This window comes from Hippoglossus hippoglossus, chromosome 1 (genome assembly GCF_009819705.1).
Source record: "Hippoglossus hippoglossus isolate fHipHip1 chromosome 1, fHipHip1.pri, whole genome shotgun sequence".
NCBI classification, from domain to species: Eukaryota; Metazoa; Chordata; class Actinopteri; order Pleuronectiformes; family Pleuronectidae; genus Hippoglossus; species Hippoglossus hippoglossus.
The window spans coordinates 10,836,150-10,859,944 of record NC_047151.1 but is presented as its reverse complement, the minus strand read 5'-3'; the positions used below and the strand labels follow the sequence as shown (position 1 = coordinate 10,859,944).

General features: G+C 39.6%; 1 protein-coding gene across 1 annotated transcript in view; it reads right to left on the bottom strand.

Moving 5' to 3' along the window:
* Nucleotides 1-1,041: 1,041 nt before the first annotated feature.
* The window catches only part of smc3 (structural maintenance of chromosomes 3), a 29,723-nt gene continuing 6,969 nt past the window's right edge, over nt 1,042-23,795 (bottom strand). Inside the window, exons 14-29 of the mRNA XM_034598496.1 lie at nt 23,562-23,665; nt 21,690-21,789; nt 19,356-19,516; nt 18,665-18,806; nt 18,333-18,483; nt 17,615-17,767; nt 15,111-15,262; nt 14,787-14,945; nt 13,295-13,402; nt 12,874-12,982; nt 11,514-11,761; nt 5,616-5,828; nt 4,937-5,128; nt 4,089-4,266; nt 3,671-3,777; nt 1,042-2,171 (exon numbers count right to left, since the gene is read on the bottom strand). Coding sequence (XP_034454387.1) covers nt 2,100-2,171; nt 3,671-3,777; nt 4,089-4,266; nt 4,937-5,128; nt 5,616-5,828; nt 11,514-11,761; nt 12,874-12,982; nt 13,295-13,402; nt 14,787-14,945; nt 15,111-15,262; nt 17,615-17,767; nt 18,333-18,483; nt 18,665-18,806; nt 19,356-19,516; nt 21,690-21,789; nt 23,562-23,665 — 2,349 coding nt within the window. The 3' untranslated portion in view covers nt 1,042-2,099. The remainder of the gene's footprint in view (nt 2,172-3,670; nt 3,778-4,088; nt 4,267-4,936; nt 5,129-5,615; nt 5,829-11,513; nt 11,762-12,873; nt 12,983-13,294; nt 13,403-14,786; nt 14,946-15,110; nt 15,263-17,614; nt 17,768-18,332; nt 18,484-18,664; nt 18,807-19,355; nt 19,517-21,689; nt 21,790-23,561; nt 23,666-23,795) is intronic.

Here is a 23,795-nt window from a genome sequence, read left to right as displayed (position 1 = left end):
TCATCTGACACAAACTTCACACAAGAGCCACATCAACTCTAACCACAGAACATGGTGTCATAGAGTGAGGTATCATGCTCATGAAAACTCAGCTCTGGGTCCCTCTGCTTTCAAAGGTTAAAAGCAGCTGACGTAAGGTTCCATGTGAGACCTGCGGGCGGGGATGTTCTGGGGTCTGAGGTATTGCAATGAGCATCTACCAATCCAAGAAGGTCACCACCTTTCAGATACAGTACGTGTCAGTGCAAGGTGATGTTACACCAGAGCGACAGCTACGCCATGCAGGATCTCCCCTGGCACGCTGCATTTCAACAGGATCCCTGATATCAACAGAATATAACAGAGGTGTAAGGGCTGTGTAAGTTGTGCAGGATTGTGACCTTGATGCCAGATGGTTGATGATCTCGTGTCTACTGTGTGTATGTGCCGTGTGTAAAGCTGCCGTGGGAGCAGTTTCCTCCACTGGACATTTCAACACTAATTTTATATAATTTGTAGAATATACAAATTAACAAAAAAAATCTAAAATTACAAAAAACATTTAGATACGATATAATAATGAAAACATATGATGCTCACTGAAGTTCGCCATGTTTGCTCTTAGTGAGAGTGGATTGGTTTCTCCATATTTTAAAGGACTTGACCCATTTAAGATCGTGCATGTTGTGATATGGCACAGATACAATTTATACAAATAAATGGGAACAAATAGAATTTAGTTGAAATTAACTTTTACCTTTTGGTGAATACCAAAATACGAATATTTATGACCCATTAGAAGAGGTTTCCAAAATACCAGTTATTGAATTATATAAATCTTCTCCCTGTTTATCTATCATATCATATTATGTATGTTAAGTCACACACATTCTCCTCCATAATAACGCATTATCAAATTTCCTCAAAAGTTACATCCAACTCCAAACAGGCAGACCTGTGTAAATACTGCTTTAACCATGTGAGATGTCAGGTATCAGTTGCACAGCACCACCTAGTGGTCCATAAAATGTACACGTCGCATACAGCTGAAGCACACAACAGTTTTAAGTTTTTAAATCTTTTATTATTTTTGTGAGTTTTCCAGTTACATAAAAAAAGAAACAAAACACTTAAAAAAGCAGATTTGAACCTAGGTACAACATATGAGGAGTTTAATCCCAAACAATATATCCATTAAGAAAATAGGCTTACTGCTAAAGTTATGAGTCATTTGAACGCCACTGCATTACTTCTGGTTCTTTAAATATTAAGTCAGGAGGGTTTTGTACATTTTCAAAATTGATATCTGGTGGAATTAAACCTTTCACATATTTGAGTGACCTAAAAACAGGAAATCACACAGTACAGTAACAATCATTAAAAGGAACCAGAACCTGGAAACGTGTTAGCCATGTGGTTATGACAGATACATGTTAGCATTGAGTAAAAAGAGTATACAATACAGGAACCTCAGGGCAAACAGGTACTTTTTTTCTAAGGGTGTCAACAAATACCCAGAACAGCTTAAGACCCGCTCCCTTCCACTGAGCTTCAAGATTTCTGATAAACTATCTCCATCTCAGTCGTATCAAAAGGGTTTTTATTATACATGGGATGACTCGTTTTCTGAAAAGGTCCTGAGGTTTCTTACCTGCAACGCTGAAAGAACATATAACCTCAGCTCAAGACTAGTGTTTGTTAGAAGAATCCATCAGACTAACACATGAGCTCTCCCCAGGACCTTAACACAGGTTTTAGCGTAAAATAACTACAATTATTGTATTTTCTGAATTCACACAGAGACACTGCAACAAAGGGAAATGTGAGAAAACAAATGCCTCATGGAGATTTTCTACAAAACCACATTCTCTTAAATTTGTACTTTAAACAATGAATAACAAAAACGTTGAGGTGAAGTTTTCTGAGTGTTGTCTCAACGACATTCCAATCCAATCCTCCCATTTAGAGAAAGTTTTTCTTCAACAGGAATATTAAAAGCTGGGGGATTGAGTAAGATATTTCTGTCTTTGGGCCCAGTTGTGAAAGGCTTGGAGCTACGCAGTGCACTGTACAGGTGGGGGGGGGGGGGGGCGAGGAGGATGATGAAGAGATGAAGACCATTAACCATGGGTGGTGTCGTCCTCCACAAAGTCTTTGGCCTGCTCTGCTGTGATCACATCAATGTGACTCACCTAAATAACAAAAGAAACAAACTGTTAATGACCGAACAATATATAAACTCTGGTCGCTCTGACTAAACACTGTTGACTTATTTTATGGAACATCAAAAATTCAAGAGGGAGTATTTTCATTTCAGCAGAAAACAAACCTGGTCTACATGAGGAAATGTTAAAGAGTGAATAGAGGAGAATGGACTGAAAACAACTAGGGATGCACAATTTATATCAATCCGATATATTATCGGCCCGATAACGGGAATTTTACATTATTATTTAATTATTGGAATAGGAAATTATAGTCGATAAAGCGTCCGATAAAGACAGCTCTCCTGGTCGCGCTCATGACGTCTATACCAGCGTGATTTGACATCGGAACGGAAAACTGCGTTGCTGTTGTGGAAGTCTTTCACACTTTCAATTCGATTGCAATTTGCAACATAAACTACAGGCTCTGAACTTCTTTTTAAGAAACGTTAAATTGTTATCGGTATCGGCCATGTGGAGCATGTAATTATCGGTCATCGTATCGGCCGGAAAAATCCATAACTACTACTGAAAACTGGGGTGGGTTTCAATCTGTTCACTGCCAAACTTAATTTACAGAAAACAATGACCTAACTGTTCACACTTGTTCATCCTCATCAATTCTTGCTCCTAATACCAGATTTATGTTTTGTTCTGAACCACCACTTATTCAGGGAGGCTGGAGAACATGTATTTAATGCCTTGCTCTGGAGTAAATCAGATGGTCAGAAGGTTAAACACATTAACCCTGAGGGCAGTCTCACAAATTAACCTGGTCCCGAACATCACAAAAATAATGGAGATCATTGTGGATCCAGGAAAACCACATGTTCTATTTCTCCACACAAATGCTGGGAAAAGTGTCAATGGTGAAATTCCTGGGAATCCTCACCACAATGAATGGTCCATTAACACCTCGCACTGGGCGATAAAGCTCAATATCGGCTTGTTCATACATGGTATTAACATGCATGTTTGATCCAATCACAAGTGGGCAGATCTACATATGCCAGTTCACACTTGACAGTGGGATGCGTCTCACGTGACCACTTGTGATCGGATCTTTCCATCCCACTTAATATGCAAATAAGCACCTACATTACTGCTGCGTGCTAACACCTGATGTGTTGCTTTAGTCAGCCTGAATATACAGATGGGTATGTTTGTGTGTGAGAGTGAGTCAGAAAGAATGTGGCCATATGCGTCTCAGACCACCTCTACATGTGGTCTCAGTTATCACATCTCAAATGCTTCCTCAATGCATCTTGGGAATGTTAATGCCAGATTTGAGCAGGGCCTTTCAGAATGATAAATTGCTTTTTTCCCCCCGGAGCTGTTGCCCCCATCACCCACTCTCACACACCAATAGCTGTTGAGAACGGAAGACTGTTTATATTATAGAATTATTTTACAATTACCAAATCTCATCAAATAAAATTTAACTTGAACAACACTTGACAAAATCTGCCCTCAAGCAGAAAACTCACCTTGTTTCTGAACTTCACACCGTAGAACTTGTCGGCGGACTCGAGCAGCTCAGGCCTGAAAGTGGTGGTGATGAACTGGGCGTGGCCGGCCAGTTCCACGATCATGTCTAAAATGGATACAAAATAAATAAGAGATCCGTCATTATTTTCTCAAAAAAGAAAAAATGAAGACAACATTTTCTGTTATAGTCACTTGTGACAACATTTTAAAATAAAAATATAATGTATCCAAATCAAGTCCACCCCAAACTGCAGCCACGTTTTCCAAATCATCTGTAGGACATACGTTGATTTACTGTTGGTCTGTGGTATAGTTTATATTAAACTCTACACATTTCTATTTTGCTTGCTCCTCAGAGCAATTCATGTATATTAGAGATTCACCTGTGTCTTTACATATTTATATGCTACACTTTACCTGAGACAGCCTTTCTGTGCTGGGCGTCGAGGGCCTGGTCGATCTCGTCAAACAGGTAGAAAGGGGCGGGGTCACACTTCTGGATGGCAAATATCAGAGCCAGAGCCACCAGAGACTTCTGACCTCCAGACAGCTGCTGCATCTCTCTCATCTCACCCTGCTTCCCTGTGAACGACACCTACACATGACAGAGACAGAGATTAGATTAATTACAGCGAAACTTGCAAGAGAAAGAAACAGAAACACAAAGAAATGTTACTTTTGGTTAAATGACTTCATTATTATTAAATTCTCTGTTTTGGGGATTTGAAGTGATTAAATGCCTCTGTGCCTTTGTGAAAGCTTTGATAACGATTACGATGAATTCAGAGTACAGAGAATCTGGTATTGCTCATTGTATTTCCACCTTCTCCAATACTCCAGAAATACACATTCACATGTTTCTAGATAAAACACTTAAGGAAACTCGGATGCACTGTGGAAACAGTGACACCAAATGTTCAGCCAGTGATGAAGAGAAGAAGAAATGGAGAAACTCTGATGATTATTCTAATGCTGACCAATCCTATGACTGAATGTGTTGTTTAAATAATGTGAATAACAGCGTAAAGACTCCAGGAAGTTTTTTCTCACCTTCTCTTATACATCTGTTAGTATGTGAATATATAGAAATGCATTTCTAAAATGTTCAGGACTTAAAAACTGAATCAAGAGGCGGTTATGATTTCAACACCTCCCCACTGATTAAAAAAAATAAATAATAATAATAAACATTCAGAAATCATTGTAAATAACAAGTATTCTCAGACAAAAGATATTAAATAAATAACTGAAAAAAAGACTCATACCCTGATGCCGACTCCGGTGAACTGGTCCACTGATGGAACACTGCTGTGTGAACCAGAGCCCCTCTCGCTGTCTCCACCGCCCTCACCCTCATCCTGAGACTGGCTGCCTTCAGCATCGCCCTTCTTCATCACCAGTGTAGCTTTTCCACCCGGCACCAGCTTCTGGAAAACTTCACTGAAGTTCTTTGACACCTATCGGAGAGAACCGTACCAAGAGGAGGAGGTACAAAGTGATTAGTCAGGTTAGATTAGAAAGTGTGACTCAAATACAGTATTTTAGATGAATATTACAATGTAAAAATCTGGCCTTACACTTGAATAATATAATATCTGAAATATTATTAGAAGGATGAATAGCTAGGTTAAATCATTGATTCTGCATTACACTGGTTTACAATTTCCTAGTTTAACTCTTAGGGTAATATTTACAGGTTTTCAAGCGAGGCCACACACACACACATTACATTTTGTCTGGTACCAATCAGACACAAAATGCTGTGGCTCCAAGATATTAACGTTTGACAAACTATCTCCCCTATGTCTCGCAAATCCAAGTCTGTCTTGTGGAATCCCCAGTACCCACAAGCTGACGGATATCAGGCACCTTTACTCAGGCTCAGTAATGTCATGGATGCATGTCCCTGTGGACACTTTGGACAGACTGTGACCTGCTGCCTACCTGTTTGAAGGTGAGCTGGATGGCCTCGTACTTTCGCAGCTCCAGGACGTTCATGAGCTCCATGATGGATTTGTGGCCACGTTCCAGCTCGTCTTGACGCTTGATCAGTTTTTCCTTCTGCTCAGAGAAGTTGACAAACTGGTCCAGAGCTTTCTTGTTGACGTGACTGTACTTTTTCAGCTCTGTGTTGCACTGCTCCAGTTTTCTGAACAACTGTGGAAAGGAAAAAAGGGAAGAATTCAATCACTGTGAGCTCCGGGGGATGTCAGGCTGACCCTCTTTATCTTTAAAATTATCCAAACATGTTTATCTTCATTACGCTTGTTAATAATGTGACTTTTAATCAATCTTACGAAGAGTAGATACAATGATTTTAGATTGATTCCATTCTTATCCACATTAAGAACAGTCAATGGATGACCAACACACTGGCAATGAGGTTTTTAAATAATTATCCTGGTTAAATATAATAGAACTTACAAAAAACATTGATAAACGTTTAAAATAATTGATTTCTCATCAAAATATTTAATGTTTAAAAATAAAATCACACATAATTTTGCATTTATGTTGCTGTTACATACAAGACTGTCTCAGAAAATTAGAATATTGTGATAAAGTTCTTTATTTTCTGTAATGTAATTAAAAAAACAAAAATGTCATGCATTCTGGATTCATTACAAATCAACTGAAATATTGCAAGCCTTTTATTCTTTTAATATTGCTGATTATGGCTTACAGCTTAAGAAAACTCAAAAATCCTATCTCAAAAAATTAGAATATTTCCTCAGACCAAGTAAAAAAATGATTTATAACAGCAAAACAAAATCAAACATTTGAAAATGTCCATTAATGCACTCAGTACTTGGTTGGGAATCCTTTTGCACGGATTACTGCATCAATGCGGCGTGGCATGGAGGCAATCAGCCTGTGGCATTGCTTAGGGTTTATGGATGCCCAGGATGCTTCAATAGCGGCCTTTAGCTCATTTGCATTGTTGGGTCTGGTGTCTTTCAGCTTCTTCTTCATAATACCCCACAAATTCTCTATGGGGTTCAGGTCAGGGGAATTGGCAGGCCAATCGAGGACAGTAATGCCATGGTCAGTACACCAGTTACTGGTGGTTTTGGCACTGTGGGCAGGTGCCAGATCATGCTGGAAAATGAAATCCTCATCTCCATAGAGCTTTTCAGCAGACGGAAGCATGTAGTGCTCTAAAATCTCTTGGTACACAGCTGCATTTACTCTGGACTTGATGAAACACAGTGGACCAACACCAGCAGCTGACATGGCTCCCCAAACCATCACTGACTGTGGGAACTTCACACTGGATTTCAAGCAACTTGGATTTTGCTCCTCTCCAGCCTTTCTCCAGACTCTGGCGCCTTGACTTCCAAATGAAATACAACACTTGCTTTCGTCTGAAAAGAGGACTTTGGACCACTCTGCAACTGTCCAGTGCTTCTTTTCCATAGCCCAAGTCAGACGCTTCTTCCGTTGTCTTGAGTTCAGAAGTGGCTTGACCATGGGAATACGGCTATTGTAGCCCATTTCCCGGACACGTCTGTGAACAGTGGCTTTTGATACCTGGACTCCAGCTTCAGTCCACTGTCTTTGAAGCTCCCCCAAATTCTGGAAGCGACCCTTCTTCACAATGCTGTTAAGGCTGCGGTCATCTCTCTTGGTTGTGCAGCGTTTCCTGCCACATTTCCCCCTTCCAACAGACTTTTTGTGGATGTGCTTTGAAACTGCACTCTGTGAACAGCTTGCTCTTTGAGAAATTTCTTTTTGTGTCTTACCCTCCTGATGGAGGGTGTCAATGATGGTCCTCTGGACAGCAGTCAGATCAGCAGTCTTCCCCATACTTGTGATTTAGTTTACTGAACCAAGCTGAGTGTTTTTCAAGGCTCAGGAAACCCTTGCAGGTGTTTCGAGTTAATTAGACGATTCAAGTGATTAGTTGAATACCCTACTAGTATACTTTTTCATGATATTCTAATATTTAGAGATAGGATATTTGAGTTTTCTTAAGCTGTAAGCCATAATCAGCAATATTAAAAGAATAAAAGGCTTGCAATATTTCAGTTGATTTGTAATGAATCCAGAATGCATGACATTTTTGTTTTTTTAAATTGCATTACAGAAAATAAAGAACTTTATCACAATATTCTAATTTTCTGAGACAGTCCTGTATGCAGTGTTTGGCAGTTTCCTAAAAGTCATTAAATCAATCAATGCATTAGTGGAAAAGACCCCAAGTTCTTCCCTTTTAAAGCTGCCTCACATACAGAGCAGTGGCTGTAAACTTAACAACAAACAGATTCTTCTCTTAAAATGTCTTCAACCAAAAATTTTATGTGATGGAAGTAAAGACATGAGATAGAAACTGAGGGCAGCACAATGTCAGATAGTGTGATATCGTGATTTAGCTGACAGCGCTGTCAGCAGCCAGGCAGGAGAAACATTCAGGTAGATTTTACAACTGAGCAATAACCAAGACCACAACTTTTACGTTCTCTGACAGCGTTCTTCATCTGGGATGTGAAAACATCACATTTTGACAAAGATGTGCAGGAGCATGGTGCAAGGAGGCTTAACAGACTATGTATGTGGGAGAGTAAATTATACATCTGTCTTGTTTCAGGATAAGGTGTAATGAATCAAATAAAAATCCACAAAAGCTGAACTGAGTCGTGGGGCAGCTCGACTGTACTGCCAGCAAATACTGCTCAAATTATTAGTGGGGAAAAGATCAGTTGTTCAACAGATAATTAATTCATAGTTAACAAAAACTTCTTTTACCAATTTATTAATCGTCTGAGTGATTTCACAAATATATCAATGTCAGTTGAATATCTTTTTTAACTGCTGGTCAAAACATATTTTAAGATGTCATTGTTGGCTCTGGAATACCATGATGATTATTGTCTGATACTAGACATGACAACAAATCGATATCAGGAGAAATTAAATCAGTAATGTATTTGCTGCTCTACAATTTTCATGATAATTTTGAGCGAGCAAACTTCTGCCAACAAGTTTTACACCACTTGAGAGAAGTGAGCCTGTATTACTGCTAAGGGTGTTCCAATCTGGATTTTTGGGGTCTATGGCCCTGTTTATGCCTACTTAACATTCATCTTTGGTGATCTAAGGGACCATTTATGATGGAATTTCTCTTCCTCTATATGCAAATAAATACTACAGGGCTGAATCCTACTCAGAATTTTGGCAGTAAATGTCCATTATTACTGTCAAGATGTTCCTTTTTTTCAATTCAGCACCACATTAAACTCCTGTGTCTGTGTCACCTGTTTCACCTATGCTGTCAGCAGCTGCAGGAGTGACGCTGTGATGCTGAACTATATAAGCAGGATACACACTTTAACTTTCTCTGACTGTGTGGAAATCTGATGTTTTCACGTCACAGATAGATGACGAAGAAAGGCATTAATACCAGAGAAAGAAGAAATGTGTGTCCTGTTGGTTCTGCCAGGCTGTGACAGGCTCTCACCCAGGAGACACACACAGAGGACCGCAGAAGAGGAGGTTATACAACCCGATCAGACAGACCACTCGTAATCAAATCCCCCACTCTATATGCAAATAAACAAGTACATCATCCCGTTTGCAAAAGACAAAATTAGTTTTAAAAAAACAACGAAATGCGTTGCATTTTACCGACTGCAACACTACTGAGCAAACATTCTGTGAAAATCGCACAGAGAAAAGAAATAACTTCATGTATAAAGTATAACGTTCAGTGGCCGATCAATCGGAGCACCCTTAATTACTGCACGCATTGATACCATTAAGACATGTATTCATTATGCAACCATTATGCATTTCAGAGCATTTGAAAGTGCATTTCTACATTCTATTCATATCTGAAGATGACATGAGCTGATTAATCACTGGGTCAAATGTGACACATTCTCCAAACTCTCTGAATCACTAATGACCAGGGGACATGAGCAAGAACCATTGTTTCATGGTCCTCTCATCCACTTCTGCAATCAGTGGCACCATCTTGCCCCTGAGCAGCGTCTTGTGGAGAGAGATTAACTATGTGGAGTGTTTATGAGAAAGTGTGCAGCTATTTTCAGCATTTTCAAGGAGGGAATTTGACACACACACATTCAATGTACACACGCTCCGACACTTATGAAAGCTGCAGCTAAGTCCACTCAACATTCTGTGAGTCTGTGCTCCCAGTGGCAGTGGGCTGAAAATAACGCAGTGACAAACCCCTAACTAGTGTCTGAGTCACAGGTGAGTGGGTGGGAAGTGATGTGTTGGCCTTAGGGCATATTCCTAAGGAGACCCGGGTCTATCTGTGTGTATGTGAACACACTTGTAAGTGTGACTGAGGTAAATAAAGGAAATCGATTTTCAGTATATGTACCTCGTTATTGTTGGTGCTGCTGTTGTTGTGACTTTAGAGTCCATGTGAAGTCAAACAGTTTATCTAGGGTCATGTCGATGTGGTAACACCAGGACGACAGCTTCAAGTTTACACAGTGGAAATCATAAGTGGTTTTCCAAGCTTTAGGCACTACAATCGTTTTCCTTCATAGCCCTTAATGTTTTTATACCACACTGTTTTCCAATAATTACCAAGAATGTGGTGGCCGACCTTGATCTTACTAGGTTTCATAATGATCCAAACTTTTTTACAATTCTCAAAATGACATGAAATAACTTGGTGTTTTGTGCCGTTGCTCGACTGTATGTTGTTGAGCTGTCGCTCTCTTTTCCTCCCTCTCATAAACACATTGACCCATCTGTCATTGTCAGACTGGCCATTAGCAGCACGGGAGAAATCCAGCCTCTCTGGTGGGCCATCAAAAAAATCGATAAAGTATTTACTATCCTCGGAAGGTAAACAGACCTTGGAAAAACACAGGTAGTTTTCTGCTTTCGCCTCAACATTCCCATGACAGAGTTCTGACCAAGCAGGGTCAGAACTCTATGTGTCATGGGAATGTAATAACACCTGTGTACCTGTCGATATTGGATATGGATATGCCTGACAGCGTACAGTGTTGTGACTGTGGGGGAATCATAATAATCAACCCTCAACCTTATTGAAATGCACCCTGAAGAGTTAGGGCACAGCAGACAGAAATGAGAAAATTGGACCTAAATTTATTCATGACACCAAAACATGACTCGTTAAGTTGGTCTGTGTCGGCTGAATTTTGACATAAGCATCTCTTTGCTAACACTTTAGTTTGTTCTGCCGCCCCAAGAAGCACAAAACAGACTAAAATAATATGTTGCTGATATTCTGATCTGTAAAAGGAAATGATTTGGTCAATTAAACTGTAATATACACAGATCAGCCACATGATTAATAAAATATTCTGTAGGTTCCCCTTGTACCTCAGCTCAGTAGTTTTAAATTAAAAGCGCTCTGCAGAGAAGCATAATTGCAACTTCATGACACTGCAGCGGTGGGTCAATGCTGCAAACTCTATATAAAGGAATGACTGGATGCAAAATGTTATATAGATGGGACGTGTCAAATTAAAATCTCATCAGTACCCAACAAGACTTAACCCAGAGCATCCGTAGGTACGGACCACTGCATACTGGGAACACCTCACAATAACCTGCTGCTCATGTGACCCTTGTCAGACTCGCTCAAATTCTCACACTTGCCCACTTAACCTGACCTGCTGCCTTTATATCCCACCGCCTGACAGGTTCCACTGTAAGGACATAATCAATATTGATCACTTCAACAGACAGTAGCTTTAACGTTGTGGCCGATAGGTGTATAAATCCACATTGAACAACAACACAGAACCTCTGAACATTGCTGCTGGTGCTGGTCAAGACATTTAACTTAAAAGTGGGAGGCCAAGATGTATCATCATTAAGCTCCGTCTATACCTGTTTGAGTGTGAGGGTCTGGTACTTCTCAAAGGCCTCTTGAGGAAGTGAACCAAGCTCTCTGATCTTCTTCATGCATTCCTCTTTCTTCTTGAGCAGCATGCCTTGTCTGTTGGTCATTTTCTCCAGCTCCTTGGTGTCATGGTTGATGGCATCATTCTGATCCTTCTCTATGTTCTTCCAGCGCTCCATGCTCTTTATGTGGTCCTTGATCTCTACCTCGGTCTTGTCAACAAGGACATCCAGATCTGGGGGAGACATCAGAGGAGGTTGGTGCAGTGCCATGTGTTTCAAACCAAATGAGGTATTGGTGCACACATATAATGTAGAATATAATATAAAGTCCCTTGGACAAAAACGATTCATACTCAGAGAGGATTCAACATTTTTTAAGAGTTAGTGAAATGTACTTAATTTTAACTCCTGAAAAAGATTTTCATATTTTCCACAGCCACAATTACTCCATTTGGCCAAATATCCTTCATCCACAACAGACTAATGCAGAGGCTATTACTCAAACTTTGTAAAGAGACAGAGACAAAAGAAAATCTTATTATTCACTGAGTCATAAATAGAAAACGTACATGTTGAGAGTTTAGAATTGAAGACTGAGACTGTGAATGTGTCTCTATTAAGTTAGTGGCAATGATTAAATATGAATCTGTGAAACTGTATTATATTCAGGGACAAGTACTTTCTGAGAACTGCAGTCTATCAAATCGAATTTGAGTCATAGCATCAGCAGAACAATTATATAACTGAGTGACCAGGCGCTGTGTGTGTGTGTGTGTGTGTGTGTGTGTGTGTGTGTGTGTGTGTGTGTGTGTGTGTGTGTGTGTGTGTGTGTGTGTGTGTGTGTGTGTGTGTGTGAGAGAAACAGAATTTAAGATTTTTTCATAGATGATTCTGGTGCATGATGCAGTGAAGGTCAATGTAAATTGATCTGTTATTCTTCATATAGAAATGCCTCAATGGCCACTCTGTCCAACATTACATTACCTATTCTATTATGACAAATAGAGAAATAACAAAGACAGAAAATATGTTTTTATGTATAGGATTTTCTTAACATCACTGTGGTTTGATTGGTCAAACAAATCAAGTGGAAAGTGTTTCAGAGTTAAAATAAGAATCTCCACACATGCTTGGATATATTGTCATTTAGGTGAGGCATAGAAGTACAAATGGGAACTCACACTAACATGGGAATAAAGGTCCTGAGGAAGAAATGTGTGAATATTTTAACAGTTTTCCAGCTTGTGTAAATTGACCAGTTAGGGTCAGTTGACTTCTTGACCACAAGAACAATTCTCAAAACACTACCATCACCTCCCTGTTGCTTCTTTAGTACACCACAAACCTTCTGATCGGGCCAAAGTGTCTTTGACACGTTTGTTGATGCCGTCCAGCTCAGATGTTGTGGCTGTGAGCACTGTACCGCCCTCAGTCTCCCGCAGCTCATTCAGTTCCTGTGTCAATGAAAATTAGGCCACATAAAAAATATGGTCATGCAAATTCAAATAGCCCTCTTCTAATTTGTTTGAATGAAAACATTGACTGAACAGATTACATCACCAAAATCATCAAACTGCTGAAAAACAATATATATTAAACTTTCGCATTACACAAGTAATGATGCATCATTTATTAGATTAAGAATTTAAAAAGGGCAAAATAGTAGTTTTACATAAATCTTTCATCATGTAATAGAAGAAAATTTGGCATGAGCCGTACAATGAGATTTAAGACAGAATTCTAAAAAGTTTCAAGGGACAGCATACCTGCTCCACTTGGTCAAGACGTTTCCGTAAGTTCTCATTTAGATATGTTTCCACTCTGGTCATGATGCCCTCAAGCTTGATCCTCTCATTCAACAATTGTCTGTTGTCCTGTGGTTGGGCAAAGAGTTCAACACAAAAAGGTTAGACCCGTTAGGTTTTTGCTAGGTGGCGACAAATCAGCCAATGGTAGATATCCAAAAGCTCAAACTTTTCTCTTTCTCTGTGTATCACATCAGCGCTAGACACATGAGGAATGTTATTAAAACATTTATTCAAAGCCAATTTTGATAATATCTATCTTTGGCGTCTTAATGTAACAATGTGTCGCTAGAATAAAACTGTTGCTATTATCTGCTACATCTGTATTTATCTCTGAACTACAAATAAGGACACTCATAACTATAAAGTCTCAGCAGCATCCCGTGTATGCATTTATCTATGTCCACACACGTTTTTTTTTTATATATATAAGTAATTCAACAACCACCAGCACTGCAGCACCACACATGAAAAGCTCCATGTTGCAGGGGCAGAGCCGTTGCGCAACAATTGCGGGAAAAGCTGAGAGTTCACTGAGGTGAGAGATGAGAGCAGCTGGCAGCGGGAGAGAGAGAGGAGAGGACGACGCTGGATCACAGGAACATCCCACACACAGCTGCTGCCGGCTGCTCTCACCTCAATCAGGTCATTTGAATACACAAGCAGGAGGCAGCGAGGGAGGGGGAAAACAGCGAAACAACAAAATGTGGGTAACAGGCGTTTTCTTTGATCTAAATATAACTATGTCGATTCATCCACCACATGGTAGATGAATAAAAATCAAACTGTTAATTGTGCTTCAACACATAAATTAAGTAAAAGCTTTTTTCATGCAAATTTCAAAATCTAAATTAATACTTTAATCGTTGACAAGATACTGGGGAACATAATACACGTAATATAGTTACATAATAAAAATGTTAAGTAAACTAACTGGCCTTGAGTACATTTTAAATGAATAGTGGCTTTAAATCCATCCTCAATACAATTATATAATTAAGCAATAATAAATAATGTGTTTTAAGATAACATTCACACATTTTTTTAACCACCGTCATCATTTTTTAATCCAAACATTAAAAGAGGATTAACTCTTGACGTTAATAATGACAGTGACCGTGTATATTAAATTACAAATGCACTGTGTACAGGGAATGGAAAACACTAATGCCTGAAAATAGCATAATGGATAATCTCTCTAAAAATAGATTTATAAATAATAAATATCAACGTGCACACAACAGGTGAAAACACACTCATATGTAGCCAGCCATATACTTGCTGGTTTTAAATGAATGGTGTTTACTGAGCAGTAACTCACTGTACTGGACCAGCTCGCCACAAACATGTTTCTCTTTTTTAACTTAATTCAATAAAAACCCATAATGCCAATCTGTGACTGTCAGTTATTTCAAAGCACGACAAAATGCCCATTCCCCATCCTCCTCCTGACCTGCTGGAGCTGACGGATCTCATCATTGAGGTCATCGACACGCCTCTGGTCCTCCAGGCTGAGTTGAGAAAGCAGATCTGTGCCTAGCTCAGCCTTCAGTGACTCCCTGGTGGACTCCATGGCATGGAGACTGGCCTCCAGACTTTGGAGACTGCGTTGCTGAAGAAGATGTAAAACAAAAATAGACATCAGTGGATAGAACAGGCTGAACCTTGTGCTAAGATCATGCAAAACAATAAGTAATATTCACGTCAGTCACATCTTAATGATTATAACTCCTGGGCTTGTACACAAGTTTAAACTGTGATGTCAGTTTGTAATCACCTTGGGCATGAACGTTTTCTCCGACTGCTGCCTCTTCTCCTTCAGCATCTTCATCTCTGACAGAATACTGTCTCTAGACGCCTTAAACTTCCTCTGTTGTGTTTCAATCTGCTGCATCTGGTTCATCAGCTGGTCGATCTCGTTGTTGATGCGTGGAGGCAGCCATTAAGGAAATTTAATGCTAGTTTTGGGTGAACATTAACATTTTTTCCCCCTAACAGTTATTCAGAAAAGTGAATTTTCAAGATGAAGACAGATTTTATCTTTTCACACGGCTTCAAGTTTTCCCAATTCAATGTAACCAGTGTCTACAGGACACAGCTGAACACATCACCTCTGTTATTCTGCCAAACTGTGTGGGTAGACAGTGTATTTTACCTGAGACAAGACCCACACTGATGAAGTTGTGCATACTCTAATTCCACTCAGGACAGAAAAGCATAACACACACACGCTATCTTTTGATGAGGCTGCTCTCATTAGCAAATAAAGCCATGGGACAGTGTGTCACCCTTTAGTGCAACTTAAAGGGTTTCAATAATGTGATTGGGCTTCCAAGGGAAGTCATCATTGACATCCAGAGGATTAAAGAGGCTGCATATACACATCATTAAGCTAATTTAACAGACAGGTCTATCAATCTTCCAGGACTGCGACACACCTCTGTTCCTTTGAGGATTAACTGACTCAATAAAACACTGAGGCCAATCAATCTGCTGATTTCAAAGGGCAACTGGAAGTCAGAGGACTGCTCTGCCTACTGCTCATGGAAGACGGAAAGAACCGTGATGGTTTAAGACCAATTGATCATTTTCATGAATGGGATCAGCTCACATCAGGCCACTACCAGCACAAAAAGACACCATTTTTATAAGAGAAACAAATGTTAATATCATTGACCACTTTGCCTCTTATAAATAAAATATATATCAGGTGAATTTCGCATTATAAATTTGATCATTTGTAGCAGTTGTGAGTCATCAAATCCAACGCCACTGCATGACCTCAATAGTTTCCCCCCAATATGGCAGTAATGGCTAAATGAAAATAGCCACTTAAAATAGAAGGGATATACGAGGTGCATAATCACATGCTTATCGACAGGGTAGAGGTGCAGAGTGAAGTTTAATAATTGATCTGTTCACTGACTCACCACTGCTGTGGGGTGGAGGGGTTCATCAGTCATCCATTTCCCCGGCCTACTCACACATACACGTCATGGCCAGGTGCACAGATTAATCTACATACACACACATCAGTGTGAGTGAGAAGCTGCACAGAGTCACACAGGTGTGACAACACATAAGATAAACATACCGTGGTGGAAGTGACTATATCCATAAACATGTCGTACGTGCAAACACATCTGACTGTTTGCTTTCATGGGCTGTCAACCAGTGAGTCATGGACCCGGCCAATATGACCGAAATATAAACTAATCTCTCTTGACCTGCTTAGACCCTCTCATGCATTCAAGTCAGTCTCCTGACTTGAATGCATGAGAGTCCACATTTAAAATACAGAGGACAGCCATATGACATCAAGTGATGACATTGATGAGAGCAGCACTTACTGCAAGTTCCTAGATGGAGTGGAAAGGTTCTCATGTTATGTACAATGGCACATGAATCACGGACAGAAGAGGACAATGTGAATATGTGTTTTTATAGAATGAAGTTGTCAGTTTCTAAACACATTTAGTAACTAAATATTGACAATGTTTCCTCCTCTTTTGCTCAAAGACCAGGTGCAGAGTGCCAATGATACAGTTGTAACATTAGTATGAGCACAATTATATCACGCATGCTGTTTTAATTTGGTTTACTCCAGTTACCAGCGAGCTTAATTTTGACTTAAACTGCTGGCTGTCTGTAAAATATATAAAAATATGCAATTTAGCGACAAAAGAAGGATATTTCAATGGCAAAACTTACTTGTGAAAACATGTTGAAAATTGTATATATTATTTCACATGTTAGAGGAATCCGTGATTCCAACCTCAAAAAACAAAAACTAAATTCCTGGATATTTTTCATAAAAAAAGAGTTTAATAAACAGTGAGGCCAGTGGGCAGGTTATGTGATTGGTGTGTGGCTGAACACTTAAACACATGTAACCCCATCTATCGCAGCAAACCTTCTCTATGAGGAAAATATATATACTGATATATTGAAAGACAGATGGTGATGGTGAAACTTTTAAGGAAACTGCATGACTCACTTCAGTAAACACCTCGTTCAGGACTCAGCCAAGAGAAGGCGAATGAATAAAATCACTTTGATCCACAGTGAAATGTCCTGAGAAGACATCGTCAGTAATACTACAAAGATAGCTGGCCATCAAGGCCCTTTTAAAAACTCCAATACAAATCTCACAATAAAATGAATTTACTTGTGCTCAAATCTCCCAGCAGAGAGCACATGGAGCTAACATTTCCTTGAGGACATCAATGATGTAAAATAACCCTGATGAGCAAACTAATTATGTTTTATGTAAAAGGATATGTTCAATGTTCCTGCGCAGGTTCTCATTGAGCTTGGCCTCCAGCTCACCCAACTCCTCCTCCGCCTTCCTCATGTCTTTCTGCAGCTCCAGACGAGACTTTCTGGTGTCGTAGTAGCCTCCTGTCAGCGCTCCACGGTGGCTAACCTGGTCACCTGGGGGGTCACAACAAAAGGATCAGGGCAGACGCACATTATGTCGTCTTGTTGACTGTTGCCAAGTAATGCACCACCCGTATACTGTAAAATACTGAACTAAAAACTAAAGGTTCCCCCCCGCTGCTACAGGAAATCCAAGGGGAAACACTGCTGTATGTAAAAGGCCACTGCAGCACTATCAGGCTAATGCAAGTCTAACATCAGTAGAGGGGCAGATGGTTTAACATGAAGCATGACTCAGACATGATGGGTAGTTACACACAGCTAATACTAAAAACATTTTTCACAGCCTGCAACTGCAGAGGCCATCTGGGAAAGAGGTTTGACTCAACAACATCAACTATTACAGAGTTCAAACTCAAGTTTAGCTACTTATTATTTTCGGATTAAAGACACGTGTCAAGATACTACAAATATTGCTGATGCAGTTAATGTATTGTGTTCTGTGATTTAACAGATTCCCGCCAACTCAGTTTTAGTCCGAAACTCAAAAGTGTTATTTGTGAGAGTTGCAACTTCCATGTTCTAGTGTGACTGTACTGTCACTGGATTTTCAGCTTACCCTCCAGAGTAATACAGTCCATGGTGAACGCCCTGGCCAGCTGGGTGGAAACCTCCATGCTGCGACAAATCAGGGTCTTCCCAAACACATGCTTGAAGGCCTTGTCAAAGGTGGTGCTATAGCGCAGTTTGCTGATCATGGGAATGGCATCCTAAAAGGAACAAATAAAATATTGGTATAAGCAAATCATTGAATTAAAAGCGTCTTTTGAATGGTTAACAGTTGAATACACATTTTTTGTAATTGGTAAAAATTGAGAACAAAGACCTACAGTAAATGCCTAAATTTACTGACTAAAAAAGTAGCAGAAGCTATTTCTGCATGTCCCTTACATTGGTCTCTGGATAAGCTGTGTCCCTGACGTCCAGCTTGGTCAAGGGCAGGAATGTGACTTCTCCTGGCAGGTTCATTTTGTTGAACTCCATCAGAATTTTGGTGCTGACTTCATCAGTCTCCACAATGTGGTAGAACAATCTGTAAAACATGAGAGCAGGACGGTGGAAAAAGAGAAAAAGATTTATGAGTGAATAGGTTTGCCACAGTCACTAAATGACGATATAAATCCATAATTATAATCCCCAAGGAATATGTTATACTGACACATTAACACTAGATAATATTAACAACAGTTTGCTCCATATATCCACCGGACACATTTTTATTAGCATGAAGGAAGCAGAGTCACACGTCACAATTTATATATTGAGTGAATGCTTGAGGTTCAGCCACTGTCTGAATGAAAACTTAATAAATGTGAATAAGACTTTCAAACAAAAAGAGGGAAATTAATTTCTCTGGATAACTTTTGTTGAGTCACTTGAGTGAACTAAAAAAAACGCATATAGATCAAGTGTTTGTCTCATCCAGCTTTAAAGGATCAAGCATGCAATCCCAGTCTTAAAATGAGATAAACGCACATGTTGCATCCACTACTGGGGTAAAATCAGACTCCATGTGTTTTATTGCAAAATGTCAGTAAACTGAAAACATCAAAGTGAAAAATAAAATAAAAACAGTCCTTACCTGGTACCAGCGGTCACCTCCACACAGGTATAGAAAGCAGGCTCACACTCAAAGTTATTCATGACTATGCCGTGGTAACCATTGATGACATGCTGGTTGATGCCTTTCCGACGGAAATGCTCAAGGACTTTGTTGATGCTGTCAATGCCGTTCAGAATGGACTAGAAAACGAGAACAATGAGAGCATGTTTTTTAATCCAATCAAAAATAGCTTAATTGAAACATTTCACACACTAAGCAGCAGAAAATACAGGAAAACATATAAACTTCTTTTTATAATCTTTGTTTGACTATCATTTTTTTTCAATCACAATAGCAGATATAATCTTTTTTTATTAAGTATACGTTTTACAGAAGGATTAGTAAACAGATCAAATGATGTGCTGTAAAGAATTGTTGAAACTTTCAAAAAGGCATACTGAAGATCACAAAGATAAAGTGTGTTTCTACAAACTGATCCCATTGCTTCAGTAGCTTGAATCGCAAGGTACAGACAACAACAAAAAAGAAAAAGAAATTAGCAATTTCTGGATATTGCACAACCCCATCAACTGTATGGCAGAGGATATTGAGTCCATCAAAGACTTGAGCCGGGATGAGTCACCCAGGACCAATGAAAAATAAATAAATGCAGGACATTTGTCCATAAAGCCACACACAGCCTCCCTTTCATGTCAGCCAGACATTATTCAAAAGTGATATTTGATTGATGTATCTGCCCAGAAGAAACGACTGGCAGTTACTGGATGAGGCCGAGAGCAGTGATTCATATGTAAATTCAGCAAGCTGTGATAAGGCAGATGAATGATTACATTTGATGCACCTCTCCTGACGACTGGCTGAATTACAAAGTGAGTCCATCGCAGTATTCCGGTGGGCTCATTTTGGAGAGTGAGGAACTTTTCACTTGGGGTCTGATTCATCTTTACTTTGCCCATTTCCTGTCTCACAGTACTTCACTAAGTAGGTCCATATGTGAGATTTTAATAGATGTGTAGCACAGCAGCTACAGGGAAGGTTAGTGTGCTTATTGTTCACCAGGGCTAGAGGAGGATAGCTGCACAAGATGATTTTAAGTACCATAGCAACTGTGCCTTTCCCAGTAGCATAATCTCCGTCATGACGAAGTAAACCCAGTAGAGTGGGTGGACCAATACCAACCAGTCCGCCATATTAGCTGCAGAAGGCTGCTGGGCCCTTGATTTGTTAACACTGGTTGATTGTGACAGGGCATCGCTTTTCTTTCAACCTTGTTGAAGTTGGGTCAGTGGTTGATGTCAGGATGTGCAGACAGGTTGGTGGTCCTGCCCAACACAGATTTGGGACTCTTGACCCTCTTTGGTCGTATATACTGGATACATGTTCAGTGGGTTATTACAATAATCAAACTACATTAACAGGCCAGGAGAACCACAGTCCTCAGCACAGCAGACAGCTTGTGTAACGTTTTTTTTCAGAGACAGCAACATGTTGGCATGCTATAGGGAAAGTGTTATGTGCAGTCTGTGAGACTTGCTCAGATGGTACCGATGTCAAGGTAATGAAGAGATAGCTATTCTCTTCTAAGCACATCTGATACATCTGACATATTTATACTTCTTTTAACCGTATGGCCCATTTGTTCTTCTTATTGTAGATAAAGGTTAACAGTTCACATCCCTAAGCAGCCCCTTTGGGAGACTGGTCTTATGACACCAGGTCTTTTAAACAATCTTCATCACTGAACAAAAATCTCCATCAACCAAGCTATTTGCATCACCACCCTCCTCCAAAGCTGTGAAGCTTGAGTAACCTTAAGCCACAAACATTGATAATAAGATCGACCAGCAGCAGCCACAACAGCTGGCACATGTGGTAAAGACCCCAATCTGGATGCCTCACAGTACGATATATGCTCAGCAATATCATGGACAACAGTCTGCTGGAGGGCAAAGGAAGGGCTACAATTAAAGGCAGTGTTTTTGAAGGAGTTGCAAAATAAGACACCAGGATGTGGAAGACACTGCTGGTGACTGATACACCTGGAAGGAGCTGTTCTGGATGGGACCCACATGCCGGAAGAGGAAATGATAACCAGGAGAAAGCACAGGAGACAGGAACACACCCATAGATGCTGCTACCACAACACATACATACATGTCCCACCAGCAATAAAAGAACACCCTGATAAATGACAGAATCGGATGTCATCATCAGATTGGAAGATAATAACTAAGCTTTCAAGTAAGTGTGTCATCAATTTCACTTTCATTTGAGTCCAGACGGAGGCATTACATATCCTGTAGATGAGTTATGTAATTCAGTAAATACGCAGTCATGCACAGAGTAACCAACCTTGCCGGTGGCCGCTCGAAGGAGCTGCTGTTTCTTCTCCAGATCCTCGCGTTTGGCTGCCAGGGCCTGCTGCTCTGCGTTCTCCTCACGCCACAGGTAGCTGGACAAACACAGACAGTCACACACTGTTACACTTATGTCACCAGAAACACTGAAACCCAATTACATGATTACACGATGCTCACAGGAGCAGAAGAATAGTCAGCAAGGACAAACACACTAGAAACTAGGACACACTAATGAAATGACTGTGCTCTTTAAGAAGATTTTTGGTGTAAATATTTGTTGACAAAACCACAGACAACAAAATCCTAAATTAATAAAAGTCGTTTTTTGATATGGGAGGTAATTATATTTTTTCATTATAAGGAGTTATATAGTAATTTGAAATGTTGCTCATCTATTTGAGGAGTGAACTTTAAATGAAATATCAGCTGGTTCATCAAATCACACATTAAAATAATTTATATCAACTGAGACAGTGTACGATGAAACTCAACAAAAAAAAGACAATATGCCTGCTGCAATCATTCCTCCTGTTATTAACACACTCCTAAATGTGTCTGACATTAGCATATGACTTCCGCAGATGTTTTTTAAAATCAATTGATTCCATCATAGGTTCAAGGTACTGATCTCAGAATCGTGTAGACTGACCTTGATGCAATTGAGAAAGTGTTTTCTGGCTGAGCTGCAGTGAGCGATAACTAACACAGAAAGGGAATTTGGTCCCTAAATAGGGCTGGGCGACATGACTTCAAATCAATATCATGATTATTTCAAACATTTACCTTGATCACGATTAATGAACGATTATTTTATGTCGAATTACTCAGTGTAGGTCAACAAGCGACTCTGCTCACACGTCAAACTGATCTTTATAAAAAACCCGATGAATTCATATTTATGTTCCTGGATAAACGGGGCATCGCATCTTCTGCAGCAAAGAAGTTAAAACACTGTGCTGCGTCATAATCTTGCCCAGCCCCATCCATAAATGACTTTAACTTGACCCAGACTTACAATAACTTCAGTCAGACTCTTGGCACAAAATAAGCCTGTGGAGTTCGTCATTAACATTAAGAGCTTTAGGAGGGAATTTGTTGTTGGCCATTATCTGTAGGAGGAATGATTACAGCAAGCAAACACAGTCTCAACAGACACACAGTTGCAGGTGACAAATTAGGAACCCGTCCCTTATATTAAAATAATGAAACTGCCAAAACCATCTTCCTCTTGTTTCCATTAGGGTAATTTGTATTTGTTCATATTTTTAGATTATACACTGCCAATAGCTTGCAGCTGTGTGGTGTGCAGATTGTGCTCCTTCGATTAAAGCAGTCATTATGCTGCCTTTTCACCCACTAGAATAAAACAATAGATCACAGTGGACTGGAGGGTGCATGACAGATTAAATATGAAACAAACATGACAGTGCTCATCAATTTTGTTATTTCGTTATAATAATTGTCTGTTTTTAATTAACAAACGGACACTTGTCTGAAAATGCTGTTTGTCATGAATCAGGGGAGAATCGGTCTTGAATAAATTTTTTACTTCTAACCAACGATTCAATTCATCCAGGCTTAAAAACCTTTTGCATGTAAAAAAAAACCTCATTGTATTAGTGGACAGAGAAGGCCCAGTGACATTCAGAGTAGACAAAACCCTAATATGTAACTAAAGGTTGCAGACCGGAAACGATTGAACCTTTTAGCTTAATGCAAGATACAGGCAAGTCTCCAGTAAAGATTCATCTGAATGATGTGGTGCTGTATAACGAGACAATACAAATACAAATTATGAGCACAAGTCAGGGCTGAACTAAATTAATTCAAAGAGAAGGCAAGAGGGTAAAGACGAGGTTCTTACTTTCTTTCACTCTGCAGTTCATCTTTCCTGTTCTTCACCTCATAATACTTTTTGTCCAGCTCCTCCACACGGGTCTTCACCTCATTCAGATCTTGATCGAGTTTCTAAAGAGATAAGGTCAATGTAGGTCAGATTCTCGGTTAGGGGATATAAAAATAAGAAATCATGTCAAAAAGACTTGAATAAAGCAATTTCAAATATTACAATCAAAGATTTTTAAAAAACATAACAAAA